The sequence below is a fragment of the Nelumbo lutea genome, chromosome 2 (assembly GCF_056320005.1).
Source record: "Nelumbo lutea isolate HS-2025 chromosome 2, American lotus-T2T, whole genome shotgun sequence".
NCBI classification, from domain to species: domain Eukaryota; kingdom Viridiplantae; phylum Streptophyta; class Magnoliopsida; order Proteales; family Nelumbonaceae; genus Nelumbo; species Nelumbo lutea.
Window position 1 is genome coordinate 22,154,741 of NC_142685.1, and position 22,580 is coordinate 22,177,320.

A 22,580-nucleotide genomic window follows, 5' to 3' on the forward strand; every position below is an offset into this window, starting at 1 on the left:
AACCAAAAACTGAAAAAACCGAAACCAAAATTTATGGTTTGGTTTTTTGGTTTTAACCGAATAGTGCTCACCCCTACATATAGAGGTGATTTGAATTGGATCCGGTTTTTTAAATGGATCATGTATATTATGTATATAAATAATAAAAATAGTCAGAGAAGATGATTATGATTTTTTGTATAGATTATTTTATTTCCTTTTTTTATTAATAACTTGTCAAATTTTACATACTTTTTTTTTATTTCTTTTTGAATGGCTACACAATGGGGGTAGCCCATCCCCCAACCCAAGTGCAAGCGGAATTCGATCTTGAGTCTTCACTACAACCAACATGAGACCTTACTAAACGGTTGGTACTTTGTACATACATACTCATGGATAATCAAACAAGATCCAATAAGCAGTTTTGAATATCCAACATCTTTTATGGATTCAAATTCGAATTGATATTTAGGAGGTTCGTCTAATTATGACTCTGGATCTCCTGCCCACAAAAACTCAGCCCACACGTCTACCCACAACACACTACCTCCGTGCATAATCCATGTAAGAGGATGAGATATTCTCCATGTGTGACCGTAATGTTATGTGAGTAGACGCAGGCATGAGATCTGGGCTCTTGAATTATCGGATTGGGTTGTACATAAAATTTACAAGTTTGGATATGCTCCTTACAAAGTGCGCCTCACACCAACCTCACATCATGTGTTCAACCGTGCAAGTGGAGGATCTCCATAATTGTATTTTTTTTTCATGGGGAGATGTTCCCAATGCACGACTAAAACATGTTGTGAGGTCAGTGTGAGGCGCACTCTATAAGGAGCATATTTGAACTCAAAATTTACATTATCAAATACGATTCAATATATCGATACGTTTGCATCCCTATGGACCCTACCCCTCCTTACCCAATTTGGCTTCAGTCAAGGCAAAGCCTGCTTGAGCAGCCTTACATTGAGAATATCTCGCTACTTATATGCTTTATTTCACGAGAAGAGATTCCGTAAAAGGCGGTTGGGATAGTGTGAGCATGAGCTGTGATGGAAGCAGATCTCCTCCCTACCCTATCCTATTGTATATTGGGAACATCTCCTGTACTTAATAATTATTATTCATGGGAAATGTTCCCCAGTGGATGTGCCCGTGAAGCGTCTGTTTATGAGGAACAGATCCCGCTTCGTATTATACAGAGCATATGTTACCAATTCACGGGGTAGTGGTGGTACACGTGGGCAGGATATCCGAAATCACCCCAATCTAGCTGTAGTGCTGTACTCGTTGTCGAGGCATTTAACTTGCCCAGGCAAATTAACCGTTCAGAAGGAATTCACATCTGCGCCCCACGGCCGCCCCACAACACATCCCAACCGTGTATTGGGAGCATTTCGCAATGACAACTTCGGGAGATGTTCCCATACACGCTGAGATATGTGTGGGGACTGGGGCGCTCGTCGGGCGAATATGTGATCGTTCAGAAGGGGGGAGAAGCCTTTCCAACGTTCCTACTCTTCAATTTCATTTCTCATACTTCATTAACCCTTTTGAGAACAAGCAAGGTGACTTAAACCCTCGGAACCAAGATGTCTGCTTCCATCATTGTCGCGAGATTATCTACTCGTTCTCCATCTTTGTTTCGCAAACTTCACAAAAATGCGATCTCATCTGTAACTTCTCCGTTCAAATCGACCTCTCAGCCTCAGATTTCTACTTCTGGAAGGCGCATTTGTGGGATCTCAAGGCAAGATCTTGGGAGAATCATTGTGATGTTTTTTTGCCTTAGATTTCAATCTAATCCCTGACTTTGATGCTGTGTTTGGGTTGGTAGATTACCGTTGGAGTTAAGCAGTTTGCTATCGATGATGCCGTTACACAGCGCGATCGCTTCCGCTCGTCTGAGATCGAGCCTGTCGATAGAATCTCAGAGCTGGGGATTGATTCCTCAAGGTGCGCTCTATAACTTTTTTTTTGTCATTTTCGTCAATTTTATGATGTGCTCTCCTTCGTTTTTTATTCATTGTTTTAAGATACTATTTTTCATTTGATTCATTTCTCGTTTCCTGGTTTTGCAAACGAAATGCGAATATGAACTAAAAAACAAAGACTTATGTAATGTGCCAGATTGTGCAGTTCTCCACTCTTTTTTTTTTTTTTTTCTTTCTTTCTTTTTCCTACAATGCAATGTACTTGAAATACAATCTAGCGTAATCCAATTTATGGAATTTACTTGTATTTAATGGAAAACAATTTATATTGTGATTGCAAGTCTTTCAGCTATAGTTGGGTCTTTACTCTTAGAGTCAGTTGCTCGCATTGGACAAATATTTTATCTTAGTAACGGTTTCTACTTATATGCAAACACTATAAACAAACTTAAATGAATTATTGGAACATACCATTTGCTTAAATCTGATAAAGTCATGTAACATAATCCTCAAGATTAACTGTGAACCGTACAATGAAATATCACATCCAAATATAAAGCACAGATCTAAGCTCCAACGTTGAAACTCTGAAGATTTAGAGCGAACTTTTTTTTTTTTTTTTGAGAAGTAACAGTGGAAATTCTATCCATTCAAAACCTTACTACCCAAGAAACTGGATGGTAGAAAAAAGACACATGGACAATTAATTATTGACATTTTACAGATCTGTCCCCAGCCCTGTTTTTTTCCCATACAATTGTTAGAGTGAACTTTCAATGAAGAAACATGAAGAGCATTTGTCTCAAGAAAAACATTTGAGAGCATCAGTGGATTGATTGCCTTCATGGTGGTTACATAAGAGGTTTGGACTCTCTGAATATCTATTTTCTAAAATCAGATCTCCAAATCCATGTGCTCCATCGGAGCATGTAACCATCCTCAACCACATCAACTACATCACCTTTTTCAAACTGGAGATCTAAAAGTCCCTTTATGCCAAAGGGATTTCCAATTGTCTGTCTGCTAGGTCATTTTTATCTTAGTATTGGTCTTACAACACTAAAGATGAAATTGAAACTAAGCTTTATCCAAACTTTTCGGGGCTGGCTGCTTGAATCTTGCTGCACCGCTCCACTTTATAAAGTGCCACATGCTTTACCCAATTGTGAGCCCTTAGATCTTTCCTTACTGCTTTACCACACATCTTTTTTCCAGCCTCAGCCTAGATCAATCTTGAACTTGTTCCTGATTAATCCTTATAAATAATATGGTAAATGGAGCTTCCTAATGCTAATACATAATTATATATCCCTTCTTCTTTCACAACTATTGCATAAGAGGTTACTAGCTAATTGGATATTGCATTTTAGAGAATTTATGTGATGTTTTTCTTTTCTAAATTGTATGTACATCGAACACATAAAAGCAAAAATGAAGAAACAGAGGGCAAAATGCTGAAGCAATTTATTGGTTGTCTTGTTGACTAGTGAGACATAGTAGCAGTTATTTTCTTGGTTGTCTCGTTGACCAATTGGTAATTTAGATGGGGATATAAAATATACCTTTAAATTCTGACATGTAAAACACTTTTTTTTTGAGAAGTGGTAAAGATGATTATATTAAAATCACTATAAGAGAGTGGGCAGCCCTCGACATGTATAAAAAGTGCCTATATATGCATTATGCGCAGCAGCATTTACATTCAACTCGCTATACAAGAACCAATTGTCAGTGAAATAACTGGCTGGAGTTCCCTCAAAAAGCCTAGAGTCACCAGCCCATCTCTTCCAGGTTCATTCCATTTTACTAATAACAGCTTCAATTGGAGCAGACTTAGATTCAAAGGTTCTGCAGTTCCACTCCTTCCAAACTGCCCAACAGATTGCAAAAGGCAAGCAATTCCACGGGAAACTCTCCCTCTCAGAAAGGGAACCACACATCCAGGAAGAAAGTAACTCAGAGAAAGTGGGTGAAGGGCTCAATGCATCCAAAACAGCTGAAAAAAGTGGCACCAAATCTGACGAGTAAAAGGACAATGACAAAATTAGCTGTTAACTAGAAAATTTCTTTCTTTATTAGCGAATACTGTAGTGACTAAGAATGTTGCTTCAGGCTTTCAGCTATTCATAGTGGTTATGTATCGCAGCAGCAAGAAGGTGGACTCCAGAAAGAAACTGATGTGGAAGCAACAGGTGGAAGAAAAGAAGGGGCGGATAAGCTAGAAGGAGAGGGAAGAGGAGAGGAGAGAGTTTGCTTGGAGATGGAGACTTTAAAAAATGCAACTTCGTTATCCTTAGGAAGGGAGGATGGTAGGGGAATGAAAAAGCTTTAGTTAATCCTTATTCGAAGGTATTCGAGAGAAAGTGACAGTACAGAGCAAGGCCACTACAAGAGGATGATGAAGATGGTCTGGAAAAGGAGAAGGGAGAAGGAAGTGAAGAGGAGGAAGAAAAGGATTCAGGTTCAGAGAGAGAAGAAATTCCAATAGATGAGACTCATGTTATTGAAAAATCAATAGATGTGGAGAAGATTGTCATACAGGATAAGAAGTGGGCAAGGTGTTGGGTATTCCTGTCTTGGGGGGAGAAGATTATCCTAGAAGGATGTTCAGGGAGTTAGAAAACATTTATCCAATGCCTGTGCAGGAGGATATTGGGGATACTTTTGAGAGTCCCTTACTGTTTGATGACACATAATTTTTCATGTGCAGATAGATCCGAAGAAGTTGACACTGGAAAAAGTACAGGGGAGGATGATTTTTAGTTTTTTTTGAGAAAAATTCTGTCATGGAACTGGAAAGAATCAATGAGGGACCCTGATGTTTTGAAGAAGATCAGAAAGGACACTCTAGCTGTTAAAAGGTTTAGAAGACAGAAGAAACATAAACATAAAGATGTCATGGTTTCAAAAGTTTTTGCTAGGCTGAAATGGGGTCTTCTTGGGATTGGACTAAACAGGATGTTAAAATTCAAGAGAACATCAAAGGAGTAAGGAGGGCTTAGTTGTGTCTTGTTGGGGTGTTTTTTTCCTTGTTGATGCTGTGGGTCAAAGTAGTAAGGATGGCAGTCAAGGATGGAATTGGGTTGAAGTTTTAAATGTTTTTTTTCAAGTATGTGTTTGGGCTTGGTTGTTTGTTTAGTGGTGCGGGCTTGATTGATTTAGCGAGATTTCCTTATATTGAAGATTTGGGTATTGGATTTCTTGGGTTTATAGTGTGATTTTTTTCCTGGGAGCTTTTTCTTGCTTTCTCTCTCTCTCTCTCTCTCTCTCTCTCTCTATCTCCATCTGGTCACTCTTCTTGTATCTTCTCCTTTTTATTTTAATGAAACCTTCTTTATTTTATTACCAAAAAAAAATACTGTAGTGACTAAGAGTATGAAATACTGAACTGTGTTATCAGGGCACCTCAAAATTAATAGGTCTAGCAATGTTGATGCCTGAATACCAACCGAGTCTTGGAATTTTAGCTTGACAATTCTTATTATGTGCTAAGGATGTTTCAAGCTGAAGTCAGCAGTCAGAAACAATTCTGGCACTTGATAACGACTGAAGTTGCTGAACTGAAAGACTTATTGCTTTGTCCTTTGGCCCATAAAATAATTAAATAAGAAAATTGTCAAGGGTATAGTGATCTACCGAACTTCAGTTTCAGCTATTAAGGAGGCCAGAACATCCTTAAAAAACGTATTCACTAAAAAACAAAGTGATAAGCTTTTCATTTCAGCATCTTCAGCTGTTATCAAACAGCCTGTTAGAGGTTGTTTGGTAATGGCCGAAGTGGCTGAACTGTATGGCATTGTTTTGTCTTTTAGTGGTAAATAATTAAATAATAAAATATTTGAGGATATGGTAAGCAACCCAATTTCATCTTCAGCCATCAGGGATCTTAAAACCTCCTTAACAACTTTATTCACTAAAGGAGAAATCAATAAGTCATTTAGTTCAGCCATTTATCAAACAGCCCCTTAGACAAAGGATAGACAAATTCAATGAGGTTCCCCCACATGGTGTTTCAACTTTTCCTTTGATTTTCTTATTTTACTATTATCTAAACTTTTGTAAATGTTTTTTTTTCATGGGAAAGTGTCCCTCTAAATTAATATTCTATCACACTTATCTATAAAAAAAAAGTGAACTACAGGCACTAGAACTTATATTTTTTACAAACACCGTGGTTTTGAAGGTTTTCCTACATAAATAGTGTTCTTCTCTGCCTTCTTGGAAAACATTCAAGTATACACTTCTCTATATTTGATTGTACCAATCTTACTTGTTTGGTTTATTCATAGTTCCACTTAAGCAATTTTCTTTTCATTTGATGAGCATATCGAATAACACTCAGAAAATTAAATAGCTAATAGCCTAATAGCAATGAAGATTTTTCTTATCTTGAGTCCCTTGTACCAGAAAAGAGGGATGTAATTGTGTAAACCATGCCATAATGACTTTCTTTTAGTCACTTCAGTTCACAATAAACTCTCTTAGAAAGATGAATCCTTTGGTGCCCACTGTCTACTGCAATTAAGCCCTTATACTGCAAGTTGATGCACCTTTTGCTTTGAGATTGGTCTTTGTGACTGTCTATGTTGGAGTCAGGAGGCTGTGTAATGTTGGACACAGAACAGCCCAGACGTGAATACATGGGCGAATTAACTGGATATCACTTGACCTGAAACATATTATCATACGAAACAGTGAATATTATATCTTTCATGTTGTTCTTTGGCATTTACCAGTTGATAGATAGGGGGTGGGGGTGGAGGCTACAACATCTATATGCTAACACTTTGTGTCACTCATGTTATTTGTATTTTTATAATCCATCCTAATCTTTGTTTTTGTCCATATTGCAGGTATCTCTATGCCTTTATGACAGCATTTTCTTTGGTCTTGGCTGTTTCTTCTAGCAGATTTGTTGGGTAGGAATCTGAATCCCATTTTGACTTCTCTCTTCAAAATGTAAGAACTAAATTGCTGAAGAGTTTTTTGGCATCTTAGGTGAACATCCTTCATGCATCCTCTTAAGAAAACAAAAGGAAATTAACCGGAAGGAGCCAGTTGCTTACACTTAGATATAAAACGGTTGTTTGCACAAACTTGATTTCATGATGACAATGTGAAATTTTTAGTTGGGCTTGAGACTCAAATTTTAATGTAAAATTTCTGAGCATGGACAAAGTGGAATGGTTAGCTCTTACACCTTTGGCTTATTTGTGTTGTTTTTTCTCCGTATTCTATGTTTTCTGGACTAAGATGTCCAAAATCCAATTATGAAAGGAGAAGGCTTCGCAAAATGAACTGTAGTGTAATCTGTCCCCGTGAATCACTGTAATCTCTGTTACTGTCGAATGTATGGTGGGCAAAGTGCCTATTATGAAAGGAGAAGGCTACGGTTTCATTTGGTTATTTAGGTTCCTTTTGAAAAGCCCTGTTACGGGAAACATGGCTATAATTCCTTTTCCTTTCCCCCTTTTTTTGAACGGTGAAATTCCACGTTTCCAAAGAAAAATTAAAACCTTGGATGAATGCGAGCTTTATGACATATTCTCCATCATGGTTGTTTCCTGATTTCAATGTGGCCTGAATTATAGACAACAAATTGCTGCCACAAAATGTAGAAATTCATTTTGTCATTCTAATTTTTTGTGATTTAGAAATTTGGAAATTATCTGATGCCAGGGAGATTGATTTTGGTCTTTTGAAGCTAAAAGAAACTTCCAATATCAGAAAACAAGTTTCATATCAACGACTATCTGACGTAGTATGTGAAATCCACTCCTGAAAATGAAAATATACAACAAAGAAGGAATTTCCACAGTTTTGAGATTACAAGTAGTGAAAATGCATCATTTGAGGGGTCCATTTTCTTAAGAAAACAACCTAGCTCATTGAAACAACGAGTGATGGAAATGAAAGGCCTCACATCTTACGCGATCACCTCCAGCATAATCATCACTCTGTCTAGAAAGCCAATTGAAAAGAAGTGAGCATACTCACGCATTGGCCCATTGAACAAAGATAAGATAATCTGATCATGGAAGGTCAAGGTAATGCACACTCGTTGATTTGAGCCATTAACGGAAATCTCCTCTGTTCTAATGACAAATAAATGAGCAGCTGACAATAAGATATCCATTATTTGCACGTTATCGAGCCAACAGGACCATGATTTACCAATGGGTCGCTCACTAAGGTCCATTCCATATTTACCATTCCCACTCCAAAAAATGAGTTTTGTACAACAGGACCATGATTTACCAATGGGTCGCTCACTAAGGTCAATTCCTAATTTCAATCTAATTAGGCTTTGGACCCATAAATTGTGATCTGAGATGGCTTTTGCAATGTTTCCTTCAATGATGAAAACGCTCCTTACATCTAATTGTCACTATTGTTGGGCATGTAGGTTCACAAAAAAAAAAAAAAAAAATCAAGTAGCCGTAGCTTGCAGAAAACAATTACATTAACCTCCTACAAACCCTTCTGATCCTTTTCTTCCTACTATTCTGTAGAGCTGCACACTCACTGGCCCAAAACATCTGATATTGTTTTCTTGATGATCTGAAGCAGCTCTTCCCTGTAAACAAAGATGAAAAAAAATCAATGCAATGTCTACAGTAAAAAGATACACATGATGTCCACAACAATAACAGAGAATCCAGAAGTTCACTGCATCTTGATTGAAATTTTGACTACATGATTACAACACCAATTTTGCGGGTGTTCACCAATATTTATGATTTTATTTTTCAAAATCAAAACAAAGACACGTCACATCAGAAAAATGAAGTTTGTACTAAAGTAGCTTCTAAGACTGGTAGACAAATGTGAATCGGGATCACACAAAGAAATGAATAAATAAGGTTCAAAGGCATCTTACCTATCTGGTTTGAATAAGAGATAACGATATATGAACCACTGCAACAAATAGAGATGAATGAATAGTTACAATGTGAAGAAAGATGAAATAACCATATAACAGTATTATAAACAAAATAAGTTTGCTAGGCTACTTACCCAAGAAAACAAGATGCCAATGAATTCTAGTGTACTTGGAATAAGAGGAAGTTTGTCGATGGCCTATGGATATGGGGAAAAAATCAAAATTAACATTGAGCTGATAGAAACTTAAGCATCAAATCACTATGGTGCTAGATAAAAGAGGACAGGTAAAAGTACATAGTAAGAATACCTTGATAAGGTCAATATCATAAAAGTAGTCCAAGTTTGTTTTATACAGTAGACAAAATATAGGATCTTTATTTTGACAAAGAAGATGCTATAAAGTTTTTATTTTATTTTATTCTATTCTATTTTTACGAGAGTAAGCAGAAGAAATGAAAGAACAGAGTGTAAATAGATAAGAACAAACAAAATTTAATGTGGTTCAGCATTTTTTTATACACGTCCACGGAAAATCCCTCTGAAATTCACTATTCTCAAGCAACCATTTCCTGGCGAAAAAACTAGCTTTCATATCATCAAATTATGTTTCTTAAGGTCTCCTAATCTGTTTGCAATTGATAATGGTGAACGACCCAACCTGACCCAGAAAAAACTGGGTTGGGTTGGGTCACGGGTCAACCCACTGACTCGATTGTCAGGTCTAATTGGGACTATTTATGTATTGTTAGAAGTTTCCACTTTTTAATCTTTACTATCTGGTCTTTACTCTTTATTGTTTACTCTGAATTGTTGAATGTTCAAGTTTTTTATTTTATGTTTAAAATTTTAAGGTTAATTCTTTTAATTTTGGCATTTTTCATGTATTTTTTCTTTATTTTTTTTTTAATTCCAGTTATTTTTATGGAAGACTCAAATTGACCAGTGGATCAACCCAAACCCGAGCATTTAGGGTTAGGGTCTAGCATTTACCGACCCAACCCAAAATTCAACCCGACTCGAAATCAACCCAAAGTGTCTTGAGCCAACCTGGCCCAACCCAATTTCCAGGTCTACTTTTTTCCAAAATTCACATAGGTGGTTCAGCAAGATAGATTACACCATCATTGTTCAGATGATAAGGTTTTTTTTTTAGTGTTTTTTATTTTATTTTTGAGCGTGGCATGGTCCGATGATAAAATGTTAGTGCAAATTTTGTGAAAATGTTATTTCATTGATGTGCATATACCTAGATTTTCCCTGTCTTCCCACCTTAGAAACCAACCAACCAACTACCTTACACAACCTACAATGCATTATCTTGTTATTTTTGCTTTCCAGTTAAATTAAAATTAATTCATTGAGAAACAAAGGGGTAAGAGTAAATACCGCAATAAGATTGGTGGATGCCCAAAGAGCTACCACACCCGCAAACCCCAAACCAATAAGTGCAACTCGATCTTCTGACTTATCCCACTGTTTCAGAGAAGTATACAGTATAAGAGAAAACAATGTATATTATTATCTGGGGTGTCAAATACAAGAAGCCTATTGGTTCTCAAGAAACTGAAAATAAATGCAGAAATAATTGATGAAATGTTACAGTTTCTTTGATATGAATTATGATACCCAAGTATGAATTCTGGAATTGCAAAAGGGAGTTGCCAGATTTAGGCATGACTGCCATTGTGAAGCATCCAGGTACCTCTTTTGCAGTTTGTCAAAAAGAAACTATTGGAGTTTCCACAAGGGGAAGAAATAAGAGAAGGTGGACAATAATTAATCTAATCAGGCACAAGAAAGTTTGGATTTCTCAAAATGCTCAGGAAACACTTAAGACTCTGAAGTAGGACAAATTAAATATCCTTTACACATAGTGCCAGAGAACTTACAACATTTTGAACAGATTTCACAACACTCAAGGAGGATGAAGATTCAGAGCTTTCCCCACTGGCCTTCACAACAACCTCTAACCGTCTCTTTCTCTCTGTAAATGAAAAAGAGAACCAATCTCAGAGAAACCACAATTAACTGTAAAGTATTCGACTTAGTTAGGGGCCATATAGTACAATGTTATTGAGCTATTGATCTATCTGAAAATTTCCAATCTTGGCTGAAACAAGATGCAAATCAATTGCAAGCCTCCTGCCAGTACTCCAACTTTTTACTTAAGCTAGTACTCCAACCTATCCAGATTAGATTATGACTTTCAATATTTTGAGCTTATGGAACTAGAAAGCTAAAGGAACATGAATATGGAATCCTTCCATATAGTATTCACTCTCCTACTTCCATGAAACAAAATATATTACTCTCTTAACCGGCTACCAGTAGCTATTCTTAGCTGTTCAGAATTATTCTTGCAGTAAATACAATGAAGAAAGAGAGAACAGAAGAATCCCGGACATTACAGCATGTGAGAGTATTATAAGCGGTACATATTTATTCTACCAAAAACCAGAAAAAAAAAACCCACATCATTTCCAGATGCGACGAAGCTCACCAAGTTATTTTTCGGAGGCAGCGATTAAGTAGACACCACTCTACAGTTAAACTGAATCTCGATGATTATAAAAAATTGTCTAAAGAAAAATGGGATCGAACCAAAAACACTTGATCGAAATCGATAAACAAAGCTCACCTCCGACGGCAGAAACGGGAAGTTTCCGAGCATCTCTGGAGAGGGCTTTTCTTCCATGGAAGAGCAATGAGGGAGGCAGGATTGTAATGGTGGAAGCCATGTACCTATCTGAAAAAGAGAAAACAAAATTAGTATAAGGCAATGAACAGCAAAAACAACCAAAAGTCGTGGAATAATCGGCCAAAATCGATCTTTTTTTATCTGGGTTTTGTCAGTGAGAATGAAAAAATGTATATATAGATGATCTAAGGGAACAACATTTTAGATTAGAAATGTTGGCTGGATTTAGGTTTCACCTTTTTGTTTCTGGTGAGTAGGAATACTCAGAGAGAAAGAGAGAGAGAGAAGAGAGAGAGAGGAGGGAAATGGGTTTTAGTGGTAGATGACGAGAGAGGGAGGGAGCTAAGGCCTGGAAGAGAGTGAGAGGGGATTCTTCGGTCCACAAATTATTCGGGGGCTTCATTTTATTTCAAATGTTAGGTACATTCATAGAAACCCCACCACTTTATTCCAATCCATCAGTGTGAGTTCATCGTTGTCAGGATTCAGATGGTAATTCTATATGAAATTAGAGGGTAATTTTGTAATTTAGCTTTCCCTTTTATCATTATATTATTGGATGTCATACCCGCCATTAAAATTGCAGAAACATAGGGGGTGTTTGGTAAGAAACCTAAAGAATCTCTCTCTCTCTCTCAATTGCATACCTAAACCTCTTAAACCCCTTGTTTTCTCATCTCCAACACGACAGTAAGGCTACGTTTGTTTGAGGTGGAAATTCGAACCGGGTAAACTTTACACCCGGGTTCAATTTTACTAGCGTTTGGTAAACATGTAATTGGTGTAAAATTATATTTTGAATCTTATTTACATCGATAATCGATGTAATAAATACATTAAAATTATCGATTAAAAGGTAACCGCTCTTTCTTCCTCTCTCTTCTCCTTCTCTCTCTCTCTCTCTCTCTCTCTCTCTCTCTCTCTCTCTTTTCCTTTTCTCTTCTTCTTCTTCTTCCCCCTTTTTTTATCTTTCCATCACCGTTGCTTAGTTGCAACGGCAGACCTGAACCCACCTCCGAAGGGAGAGCCGGATAGGACCTATAACAGAGATTGTCCTCGAGCAGTACCCCAACCTCGTCCTCCGAAGGGAGAGCCAGAGAGGACCTAGATCTGAACCACTGCAACCAGTTGAAAGTTGGTTGAGGACTAGAAAACATACACCATCTCTCTCTCTCTCTCTCTCCTCCTCTCTTCTTCTTCTTCCCCCCCTTTTTTTTACTCTTTTCGTCACCACCGTAGCAATAGATCTAAACCCACCTCCGAAGACCCAAAATAGAGATTGTCTTTGAGCATTACCCCAACCTCCTCCTCCGAAGGGAGAGCCGGAGAGGACCTAGATCTGAACCACTGCAACTAGTTGAAAGTTGGTTCAAGACTAGAAAATAGACACCACTCTCTCTCTCTCTCTCTCTCTCTCTCTCTCTCTCTCTCTCTCTCTCTCTCTCTCTCTCTCTCCCCCTCTCTGATAAACCTCCCGCTGCAACAAACCAGAAAACAGGGTAACCTCCATTTACGTTGATGTAACTAAATAAGACAAGTGTAAATGGGCACAATGGTCGATCCATATTTTACACTTTCACCGAGCCATCGTGTCTCAACTCCATCAGTGTAAAAGTGCATTTACACCGGAAACAAAAAATGCCTAATGGAAAAATGCATATTTTGGATTCTTTGCCACAAGTTTGGATCTATTTCTCATAGAGCGCTCCTCACACCGATTTCACAGCATATATCAATTGCACATCGGGAATATCTCCTCTATTTGTATATTTTTATTCATGATAAATGTTCCCAATCCATGATGGGATGTGAATGTGAGGTTGGTGCGAGGAGTAGATCCCAATTCCTTTGCCATACATTCCAGGTGATTGGTAGTCGGCAAAGAGTCATATTCATTAATTGGGAGTTTTCCCCATTTCAGATCAAGTAGGCATGCTTGGTGACCACACCGAGTAAGCATTCAGTGAATTTTTTTTTACACCCATCCCTTAAAATACTCCAACTACCATTGAAAATATTAAAAGCAATTTTTAAAACATGTGTTAGTAGGGATGGCAATGGTGTGGGTTTGGGGAGGGTTTTGTAAATTTTAGACCCTACCTACCTCCCCAAACCTCCCAACCTGTACTCGCTCCAAAATCTATAGCAGGTTAGATTTTGAAAATCCAAATCCTCCCCACACGTGAAAATGCAAAATACTCTCTAACCTTACCCTCCCCACATTCAAGGGTAGTGTTGGGTTTAGAACCCACATATAATTTTCTATTATTTTTCATATATAAGCAATAAATAAGTAAAATAATATAAATAAACAACAAAAATTCTAATTATTTGATTAAGGCATGTAAAAAACATATAAACTATCAATTATCCTTCATGTAAAATTAAAAATATTATTAAATCCAAGACCTAATACATAAAGTTTATATGCTTTCCAATAATATATGGGTCGGGGAGGGTTGGGTTTAGCCTAATACCGTATCCTACCCATATCCGTATGAGTTGTAGAATCCCAAAACTCATCCCCTCCCCAAAACCTGTTCTTCAAGTAAAAAAACCCTACTCCGTTAGGGAGGGTAGGGGCGGGCACTCACCCTACCCAGTGAGTCATTGGACAGGGTAGAAATTGGCAAATTGCCATCCCTATCTGTTAGACTATTTATTGAGTGCTCACTAAGTGTACCTACTAAAAATCAGAATCTCTTACCAACAAAATGCATTCTAACACCCTACCAATAGCTAGGGGTGGATTCGAGCCGAGCCGAGCTGAATACTTGGCTATTCGAGCTTGGGTTGGCTCAAGCTCGATTGCAAGCCAAGCTTTTTAAAAAAAATAAAAATATACATATAAAAATGTTTTTTTTTTTGTTTTACATACACAAAATTAAGAATCATAAAAAATATTTACTATTATACATAAAGATAAAAATATTATATATAAAATGTATTTTTATATTATATTATAAAAATTATTTATAATATATATATGTATTTATGTATATATAATAAAAATTATTTATTTATTATACTAGGCTCGATTAAGTTCACGAGCCAAGCTTCACTAGGCTCGAGCTTAGTTCAATTAGCAAATGAGACTATATATCAAACTAAAATTTGGCTCGAAGCTCGGCTTGTGACCACCCCTACCAATAGCATACATAGTGGGTCTCACTTTTATGGTGGATCTCAATCTTATAATGAGCTTTGTCGTGTCAGATCATATTGGTAGAGCATTGGAACATGTTTTGTTGGCAGGAGATCCCAACTAGCCTATTACATCCAAACACCAGACTTGCTGGAAACTAGAGAGGCTTTGTCAGATTTGTTGAACATTCATAAATCATATGATTTTTCAGGGAAACGATGCAAAAATTACTAGATGCCTGTATTATGGGCGTGGCCATCACAAATCTCTTAATTAGGCTGCGTTTGTTTTCAATGCAAAAACAAATATATAGTTATATACAATTCGAAAAACCCTCTAATCGGTTTATGACTGCAAAACGGTTTAGTTTTATATTGATAAATTTTGTATCCCTAGCAAATGGTTTCTGGTTGTAACAAGTACAAACATTGATTCTAAGACTGAAATCAACCTTCTTATATTGACCAACTTTGAGTGCAAAGTTTGTATCCAAAAATAAACTTTTTTCTCATTTTTTAAATGCATCAAACTTTGATCTCATTGAGTACAAACATGTATTGAAAGTCGCGATAACTGTCATTTTCAATACACAAATGTATTTATATCAAACAAGTGCAAAATTGAACTAGAGTACATATATGTATCAAAGTGACATTTGTACTACAAACAAATGTAGCCAAAATGATGAAGATGTAGCACACTAATACCACATGACCTAATTCTTGCTCAAAACCCTGTTTATGTTTCATCCTTATTTTGATTTATTTAAAGGCCCCGAATAAGGCACATGATAATGCCTATCAAAAGGATGATAAAGGCCCATGATGATTTAAAGACGTCAACAGTCAGGTTGAGTACGAGCTTGGCCCAATCCAAAGATTCCACACCCAACATCATTAATCGGGAAGAGTACCATAATTCTTAGCAAAGACTATATTTAGGGGCGTTTTTTTTTCCTAGCAAGTTTGGAGCCGGGGGGAGGGGTGAATTGCCCCAGTTCCAAAAATCAATAATACTAACAACAATAAATAAGCCTTCAAGGGAGCAAGATCAATCTTTTCTCTCATAAGATGTGTGCCACTGTGCCTGTGTGTGTGTGTGCACGCGCGCAAGCGTGTATTTGGTGGGGTTGAAACTAGATGGAGCAACAAATTTCAAGCCAAGCAAAAGATATGTCCGCCTTTCATTTTCTCTCTACAATGTACATGGATTCAATCGCTAGGCAAGCAATATAATAATAGCCCGAACTTGAAGGAATAGGAAAATAAGTGAGATTAGAAAATTTGAAAAAGAAAAGGGGCAAAAAATAGGGAACGCAGTCATTTACAATGCTTCCTGATCACCCAGAAGTGGGTTTTGTGGGCTTTGTCTTTGCCAAATCCACAAGGTCTCCAAACAGCTTATCCTCTGGCCTGGATGGCTTCATTGGTGGCAGGTATGATGTAGTTGTGGAGGCAGTGGAGCCCACCAGGTAAGAAGAGTTGGTCAAAGCACCTTCATCTTGAACCGAAAGCTCATGCATCTTCTGTTCAAGGAACTGAGGCTGTGTACCATATCCGTAATTCAAGTTGTTATGCATTGGCTGAAGAGTCGTGGACTCCGGTTGGCCAGTTTGCATTGGTGGAGGAAGCATGCCCATCACCTGCCCTCCCTGAATTGGTTGAGGATGAATGCCCAGCATCTGGTTGTCCTGGAATGGCTGATGATTAATGACTCCTAGTTGACCGGTGGTAATTGGCTGAATATACATACCCAACAGGCCACTCCCCATAAAGTGAGAAGGCGTGCCACTTTGAATTGGTTGGGAGTGTGTGACCACAACCTGGGTAACCTGCATCTGTTGGGGATAAAAAGTGCCTGACAGTTGCCTGCTTTCTGTTGGCTGAGTTTCCCATGGTGGTGGTGGCAGGGCCCCATTGCTTTGAGCACCCAAACCTGCAGAAGATTCCAAAAGATAAGTGTGGATTTAAGTAGAAAGCTTATGCAACTACAAATTCCAAGGAAACAGTGAATAATGAAGGTAGAGTGGTACCATAAATAGGCTGCTCTTGCAGGTGGTTAAAGCCTTGAGCAACCTGGTGGTTCCATGAAGCATTAACACGAGGTGATTGAGGCAAGCCCATAGGCTGCTCAAGCTGGTGGTTAAAGCCCTGAGCAACCTGGTTGTTCCATGGAGCATTAGCATGTGGTGGTTGAGGTAAGCCCATAGGCTGCTCTTGGTGGTGGTTAAAGCCTTGAGCAACCTGGTTATTCCATGGAGCACGAGGTGATTGAGGCAAGCCCATGTTTGGAGTGCTTCCATTTGAATAAAATGTTGGTTGTGGACACTGCAATGGCTGCTGCTGAGGAACTTGTTCTGTTGAAGAGTATGCTTGTCCAGCTGGATATGCTGGGTTAGAATTGGTAGAATCCACGGAATTAGGAAACATGTCAGAAAGAGCAAGAATATTCTGCTGGGATGGACTGGCTGTCTGCTGCAATACAGGACTGGCTGGCTGGGGCTCTCCCACAGGAACAAGTGCTAGTGAATTCTCTGCCATTGGTGAATTATAAAGATCGCCACTAAGAAGGTCCATTTCTGGAGCAACCTTTGCTGAAGGTGTTACTGGACCATTGGATGCAGGAACTTGGACTGGAGGAGGTTGATTCCCTGCATTAGGACTTGAAGCAGACCTGTATGAAGAGAAACTCCTTGTTTTTCACTATGGCAATGAGGAAAGTCATAATGGTTCAGGATAACCAGGAAACCTCCCATACTGGAAGACCTTAACCTGATTTTGGTGGATCAAGTAGTTACAACTTTTTAAAGTCAATAGAGAAAATTTATAATTAGTTTTATCCTCACAACTGGTGAAATATGTTGGAGCTGGTCAAACCGAATTTATAGAATTAGTTTTATCCTCACAACTGGTGAATTATGTTGGAGCTGGTCAAGCCTCTAAGGCTCAGCTCCAACCATATCAAGTACTTGGAAAAGCTGAACTGAATACCCAGACAAGATATTGTTGAGTACTTGATCTTCATTGCAGATTAAAATTTTCAAGTACAAGGATTCAAGTCATTCAACACAAACTTCCTACAAATTTCAAATATGATCAAATACAACAAAAAAATGACACTGAATAATGATTGCATTGCTACCTGTCCCTTGTAAGACATAATGAGAAATTGATAATAACTAAGAAAAGAAAATCATACAAGTGATACATGGATGATTTCATGGTTCTTAAATCACAATAAGTATTGTAGAAAATGTAGAGATAAAAAATAACCAACAAAAGAAAATTTCACTACCTTCCATCAGGCTGTGTGCTAGATGTAACTGCAAGACCATCAATATCCACTAATGATGCTTGAAGAGGTTTAGGTTTTTCCGCTTTAACATAAGTTCCTGAAGCAATTGATTCGTGTTTTGCCAGTAAACACTGCAAATCATCATTCAAAGCCAGTCCTTGACAAAGTAAAGATTCATCCCTGAAAGTGGTGAAAGAAAACTATCATAAATAACATATTATGCAAGCCAATTAGATTAAAGGATTCTTCAATTTATTCAAGATGAAAGAAGAATCTAGTTCATCTTAAAGTTTTAAGTAGTTACACTACTGGTACTACTAGCCATTTCACAATGTGTAGTAGACAATGACATCCTTTCATGTAGGACGGCTATGTTATCCACATCAAGAAGTTAGCATGTAGACACATCCAACGGTAACTACATGGGGCTTTAAACAGGTCAAATTTGGATTGGATCTACCTAGATTGAGTCCTATTAATATCCAAATTCAATTTGAATCTTATCCATTGAATTTTGATTGGACTTGGATAATTTAGATAATTACACATCATTAATAAACTAAACTAAAATTTGACCAAAATATTATATTTTATTAATAAAATGAATTAAAATGTATGAGGGACTTCTTAAGGGAACCATTGAAATCAAAGGGAGCACTACATCAAACAGGAAACAGTTTGTAAGACGAAGGAGGAAGGGGGCCTAGAGTTAAGCAATTTGACAAAAAGAAACTCTTCTCTTTCTGACAATGTTTGTGGAGGTTTTGATGTAGTTCAGCCTTCTACACCAACATAGAATACAGGAAATCAATTTCTGGAGAGATTTAAGCATCTCAAAGTTACTAAAACATACGAGAGAAGGATGAATTAATGGCTACATCCAGAAAGCTGACAGCAGTTTCTAAATTTATGGTTTCTACTTTTATGTTTTCAAACCAGCTATTATTTTCACTAAGGAGTTCCTATTTCTTATAAATTTAAGTCAACTACTATTTTGTTGAGTTTCTATTCTTTGGAGATTCTAGGAGATTATAGTTAGGAGTTGCAATTTTCGAATTGTCAAATTTCTATTTTATCCAAAGCATTGAAGAATTCTATATATATGTGTAAATATGCACAGAATAGCAGAGTTGAATGAGTTAATTTTGTTCTTCTCTAGAGTGCTCTTTTTTTTGCCTCTTCAAATCAATGTTAGAGAGACATGTTATTTCCTTGTAGTTCTCTATCACTAGAAGAAGATCAGAAACTATTCTCTGGACTTTGCTCGAGATTAAGAGCATAATTTGCATGATTTTGAAGCAAGCTACGCATCAACCCTACCTTCTAGCTACCAGCCCCTACATTAGGCTTCCAATAGGCCTGGATAAGCTATGGCTATGTGGTAAGTGGCATTCGTGGTATATTTACTAATGGATAGTACGCACGCCTACCATGACGCTCTTCCTTGCTATCACCTTGGAGAGCTATTTCTAACCTACTTCCATTGTTCTTGTAATTTGTCAAGTATGATGTTTTCGCGAGAGATGAGATTAAATTTTAGGAAGAAATTTGTTGGGTGATGTTGCTTTGAAAGACCAATTTCCAATCCTTTTTCTCAATATCTATTTACAAATGTAAAACCATTCTTTGTTTTATCTCCTCTTCTACTAACAAGCTTCCTTCGGAAAATTGGTTTGGGAAGGTCATTGGGATTTCAAGACCCCAGAGATTTTGAATTTGTTACAAAATTTTCAAGCAGTAACATTGACTATTCCAAATCGAATGGCAGAATTTGGACTCCTACTTCTAATATTTTCTCTTCTGCATCATGCTTTAATGAAGTCTTTCATTTAATAAGAGAAACAGAGTTGAGGGAAATCTCTCAAGGAAATTCATAAAATTCCTTAAGATTTTTCCTTACCTTTGTTCCTCTCTTATTATCTATCAAACCAAACATAGCCTAAGGCTTTATTTTCCTCTTTAGCTCTTAGGAAAGCTTTCCATCCAAAGAAATTTGGAGTGGGCCAGTTCCAACCAAAACTATACCTGTTCATGGGCTGGGTAGCCCGACGGGCCGGCCAGATCTAAGTTGGGCTTGGACAGGATTTCAGGCCCACGGGCACGAGCTCGGGCCTAAAACATTGGGCCCGACCTTTTTCGGGCCAGGCTTGGGCTTTCTCAAAAAAGCCCAGCCCAAGCCCGAGCTCAACTTGATAATGTATTATATAATATAAATATATTTTATATAATATATTTTTTCTTTATTATTCTTCTCTTTTTTCAAGTAATAGAGCAATCTTTCATTATATTTTTAGGTTTTGAGGTCTTTTAATATAAATAAAATAGTTTTTAATTGAATAAAAAAAGAAAAATATTTTTTTTTTCAAATTTCTGGCCGGGCTCGGACTCGAGCCCAGGCTTCAGGCTTTATATGAGGGCCAGACTCAGGCCCGAGCCTGAGCATATTTTGTTAATGTAAAGGCAAGCCCGGGCTGTGAATAGGCCTAACCAAAATCAAGGCTTTCTTCTGGAAGTTATTCCATTTTAAAATTAACTCACACTAAACCACAAAAAAGAGAAGAGCACTTGTCAGTTGTCTCCCCATACGTTTCCTTTATGATGCAAGTAGAGAAACTACCTAGTACCAGAAAGCAATAGATTAGAAAAAAAAAAAACTTAGAGAATGGCATTATGTGGCAAACTCATCTATAGAAAGATCATATCCTTGTGCAATGGAGTCCTCCAAATCATGACCAAAATAAGTTGAATTTTGATGGGTGCAGGCATGCAGCTTGCGAATTCAGGTTTACCCAATATTGGTAGCATTAAGAAACAGCCAATTATGTGGTTATAGCTATCTATTCAGGTCCCATAGGCACAGGAAACTCATACAGAGTTGAAATGCATAAAATTTTATGGGGATCAAGGCTGTACAATCACTTTTGCACATAATTTAACAATGGATATGGCACTAAACAGAACAGAACGGAAAAATAGGATTCATGTAGCCAACCCCATATAGTTGGGGCAAGGCTTATAATGATGACAATGACAATGATGAAGGTTGTACAATCACTTAATTTCAGAAATCTTGTTGTGAAGGAAGATTTAAAGTGGTAATGAGATGGCTGAGAAAGATTTGTGACAGCACATGGCAGTATAGTAATGCTATAAAGGAATTAAGGTAGCTGGAAAAGGACTTGATGATCATCTATTGATGGGAAAAAAAAGATCAGCAGACTCATTGGCAGATGCAAGGGTAAACAAGGAATTCATAGGGATCAAATGTTTTTGGAAATATCTGCAAAAGAATCTTAAGTATATAAAGAAAAGGAACTCGATAGGTAGTAAATGCTAGTCCATATCTTCAGGTGTTTTGACACGTTATACCTTCTCATTCATTCAATTATTATCATAAAATTTCAATCTTACCAATAAAAAATATAAAATGAATTAACATAACTTCAATGAAACTTGAATTATGGGGCCTTAATGAAAATAGACAAATGCATATACATACCATTACTATTAATCTTAATTGAAAAATCTGATTATAAATGGATCTGATTTTTTGATATCCAAATCCAGTTTAATCAAACAAAATTTTGAACTCAGATCGAGATAATTGAGTACCTAGTAGTACACAAGTAAAAACCAATCTAGAAAAGACCATTTCTAAAAGCTAATCGATCCCACCACAGTCCTTCAAACTCTAATAAAGGGCAAATATAAACATTTTCAAACTGATGGTCAAAACATTTAAAATATTGTAGACAATAAGTAAACTAAGTTTAACAATGTACACTACCAAAAGATTGAGCATTACATGGGTAAACATGCCCATTCAAAAGTATTAAACATAAAAATCATTTACATGGACATTCACATGTCTTTTCTTATATGCCCTATTTGCAACAGTTATATGTTTCAAAAAGTAAACAACTCAATCCCAATATTTCCAACTTAAAGACTCCCAGAGGTGTGATAAAATTGTAAGACTACAGGAAAATGACCATACTCATCCATGTAAATACCCAAGAGTCACCCTGTGCCCTGTTTCAGATACTACAAATTGAATCAAATGAGTAATAGAGGTCCTTACGAAGTTGAGTTAACAAGGTGCACTACTCTCTGCTTGTATGTGCGGCACTGTCCAACTAGGTCGACAATTACCTCCTGTCTAATTGCCTGCATATCAACACTACGATGACTCAGCAATAGAGTTGGAAATTGAGGTTCATAGTGAATGCATGAATACAAAAAAGGAATTGAAAGGAACATAAATTGACTCAGATGGTAATGAGAACTGGTTGGCCAGAGCCAAAGCAACCAAGTTTTCATCAAGATAGGCCTCCCTAGTCAACCTGATTACCCGTCAGTGCCTTGGTTCTGACCAGTCAACCACAAATAATATGTTGTAAATGAGACAACGATGCAATATCATTTACTAATTGGTATGGACTGGAAATATGAAAGAACAGAATGATATAGAACATTTAGTTACAATCTTTGCTTAGCAAATATAGAAAAACAAGGCTGAATAAGTTAGAATAGGGAGTATTTAACTTTCAGAGAAAGAATGCAACTTGACTATTTGTGAGAACTCCATACCAAAGCACCACTAATTAAAGGAAAACTTAAAAGAACATTTGGTCCA

The 22,580-nt window shown here is 37.2% G+C and overlaps 3 protein-coding genes across 4 annotated transcripts in view; 1 reads left to right on the plus strand and 2 right to left on the minus strand.

Annotated features, from left to right (window-relative positions):
• The first annotated feature begins 1,435 nt into the window (after positions 1-1,435).
• On the plus strand, positions 1,436-7,132 carry LOC148869122 (uncharacterized). 2 transcript variants are annotated; one of them, XM_088971310.1, is made up of 4 exons: positions 1,436-1,738; positions 1,826-1,944; positions 6,776-6,841; positions 6,921-7,132. In XM_088971310.1, exons 1-3 carry the CDS (start codon positions 1,581-1,583, stop codon positions 6,793-6,795), a joined length of 297 nt encoding a protein of 98 aa, XP_088827436.1. In that variant the 5' UTR covers positions 1,436-1,580; the 3' UTR covers positions 6,796-6,841; positions 6,921-7,132. The 2 variants fall into 2 exon arrangements, with proteins under 2 accessions (XP_088827436.1, XP_088827435.1); XM_088971309.1 differs by having other exon boundaries at positions 6,776-7,132.
• Positions 7,133-8,242: 1,110 nt separating this feature from the next.
• LOC148869123 (CURVATURE THYLAKOID protein) lies at positions 8,243-11,908 on the minus strand. The gene is made up of 7 exons (XM_088969277.1): positions 11,742-11,908; positions 11,446-11,553; positions 10,697-10,791; positions 10,194-10,280; positions 8,940-9,002; positions 8,803-8,840; positions 8,243-8,499 (listed from the first exon to the last, which is right to left on the minus strand). Exons 2-7 carry the CDS (start codon positions 11,543-11,545, stop codon positions 8,445-8,447), a joined length of 438 nt encoding a protein of 145 aa, XP_088825403.1. The 5' UTR covers positions 11,546-11,553; positions 11,742-11,908; the 3' UTR covers positions 8,243-8,444.
• Positions 11,909-15,802: 3,894 nt separating this feature from the next.
• Positions 15,803-22,580, minus strand: part of LOC148869124 (TOM1-like protein 9) — a 42,706-nt gene continuing 35,928 nt past the window's right edge. The window contains exons 6-9 of the mRNA XM_088967236.1: positions 22,026-22,111; positions 17,945-18,124; positions 16,683-17,323; positions 15,803-16,585 (exon numbers count right to left, since the gene is read on the minus strand). Of these exons, the coding sequence (XP_088823362.1) occupies positions 15,990-16,585; positions 16,683-17,323; positions 17,945-18,124; positions 22,026-22,111 (1,503 nt within the window). The 3' untranslated portion in view covers positions 15,803-15,989. The remainder of the gene's footprint in view (positions 16,586-16,682; positions 17,324-17,944; positions 18,125-22,025; positions 22,112-22,580) is intronic.

Excerpts from the sequence above, each read along its gene's own strand:
- LOC148869122 (XM_088971309.1), top strand. The coding sequence starts at position 1,581 with ATGTCTGCTTCCATCATTGTCGCGAGATTATCTACTCGTTCTCCATCT. Across the intron at positions 1,739-1,825 it reads CGCATTTGTGGGATCTCAAG|ATTACCGTTGGAGTTAAGCA; the intron begins GCAAGATCTTGG and ends TTGGGTTGGTAG. Across the intron at positions 1,945-6,775 it reads CTGGGGATTGATTCCTCAAG|GTATCTCTATGCCTTTATGA; the intron begins GTGCGCTCTATA and ends TCCATATTGCAG.
- LOC148869123 (XM_088969277.1), bottom strand. The coding sequence starts at position 11,545 with ATGGCTTCCACCATTACAATCCTGCCTCCCTCATTGCTCTTCCATGGA. Across the intron at positions 9,003-10,193 it reads CATCCACCAATCTTATTGCG|GCCATCGACAAACTTCCTCT; the intron begins GTATTTACTCTT and ends CCATATCCATAG. Across the intron at positions 8,841-8,939 it reads TTGGCATCTTGTTTTCTTGG|TGGTTCATATATCGTTATCT; the intron begins GTAAGTAGCCTA and ends TATTTGTTGCAG.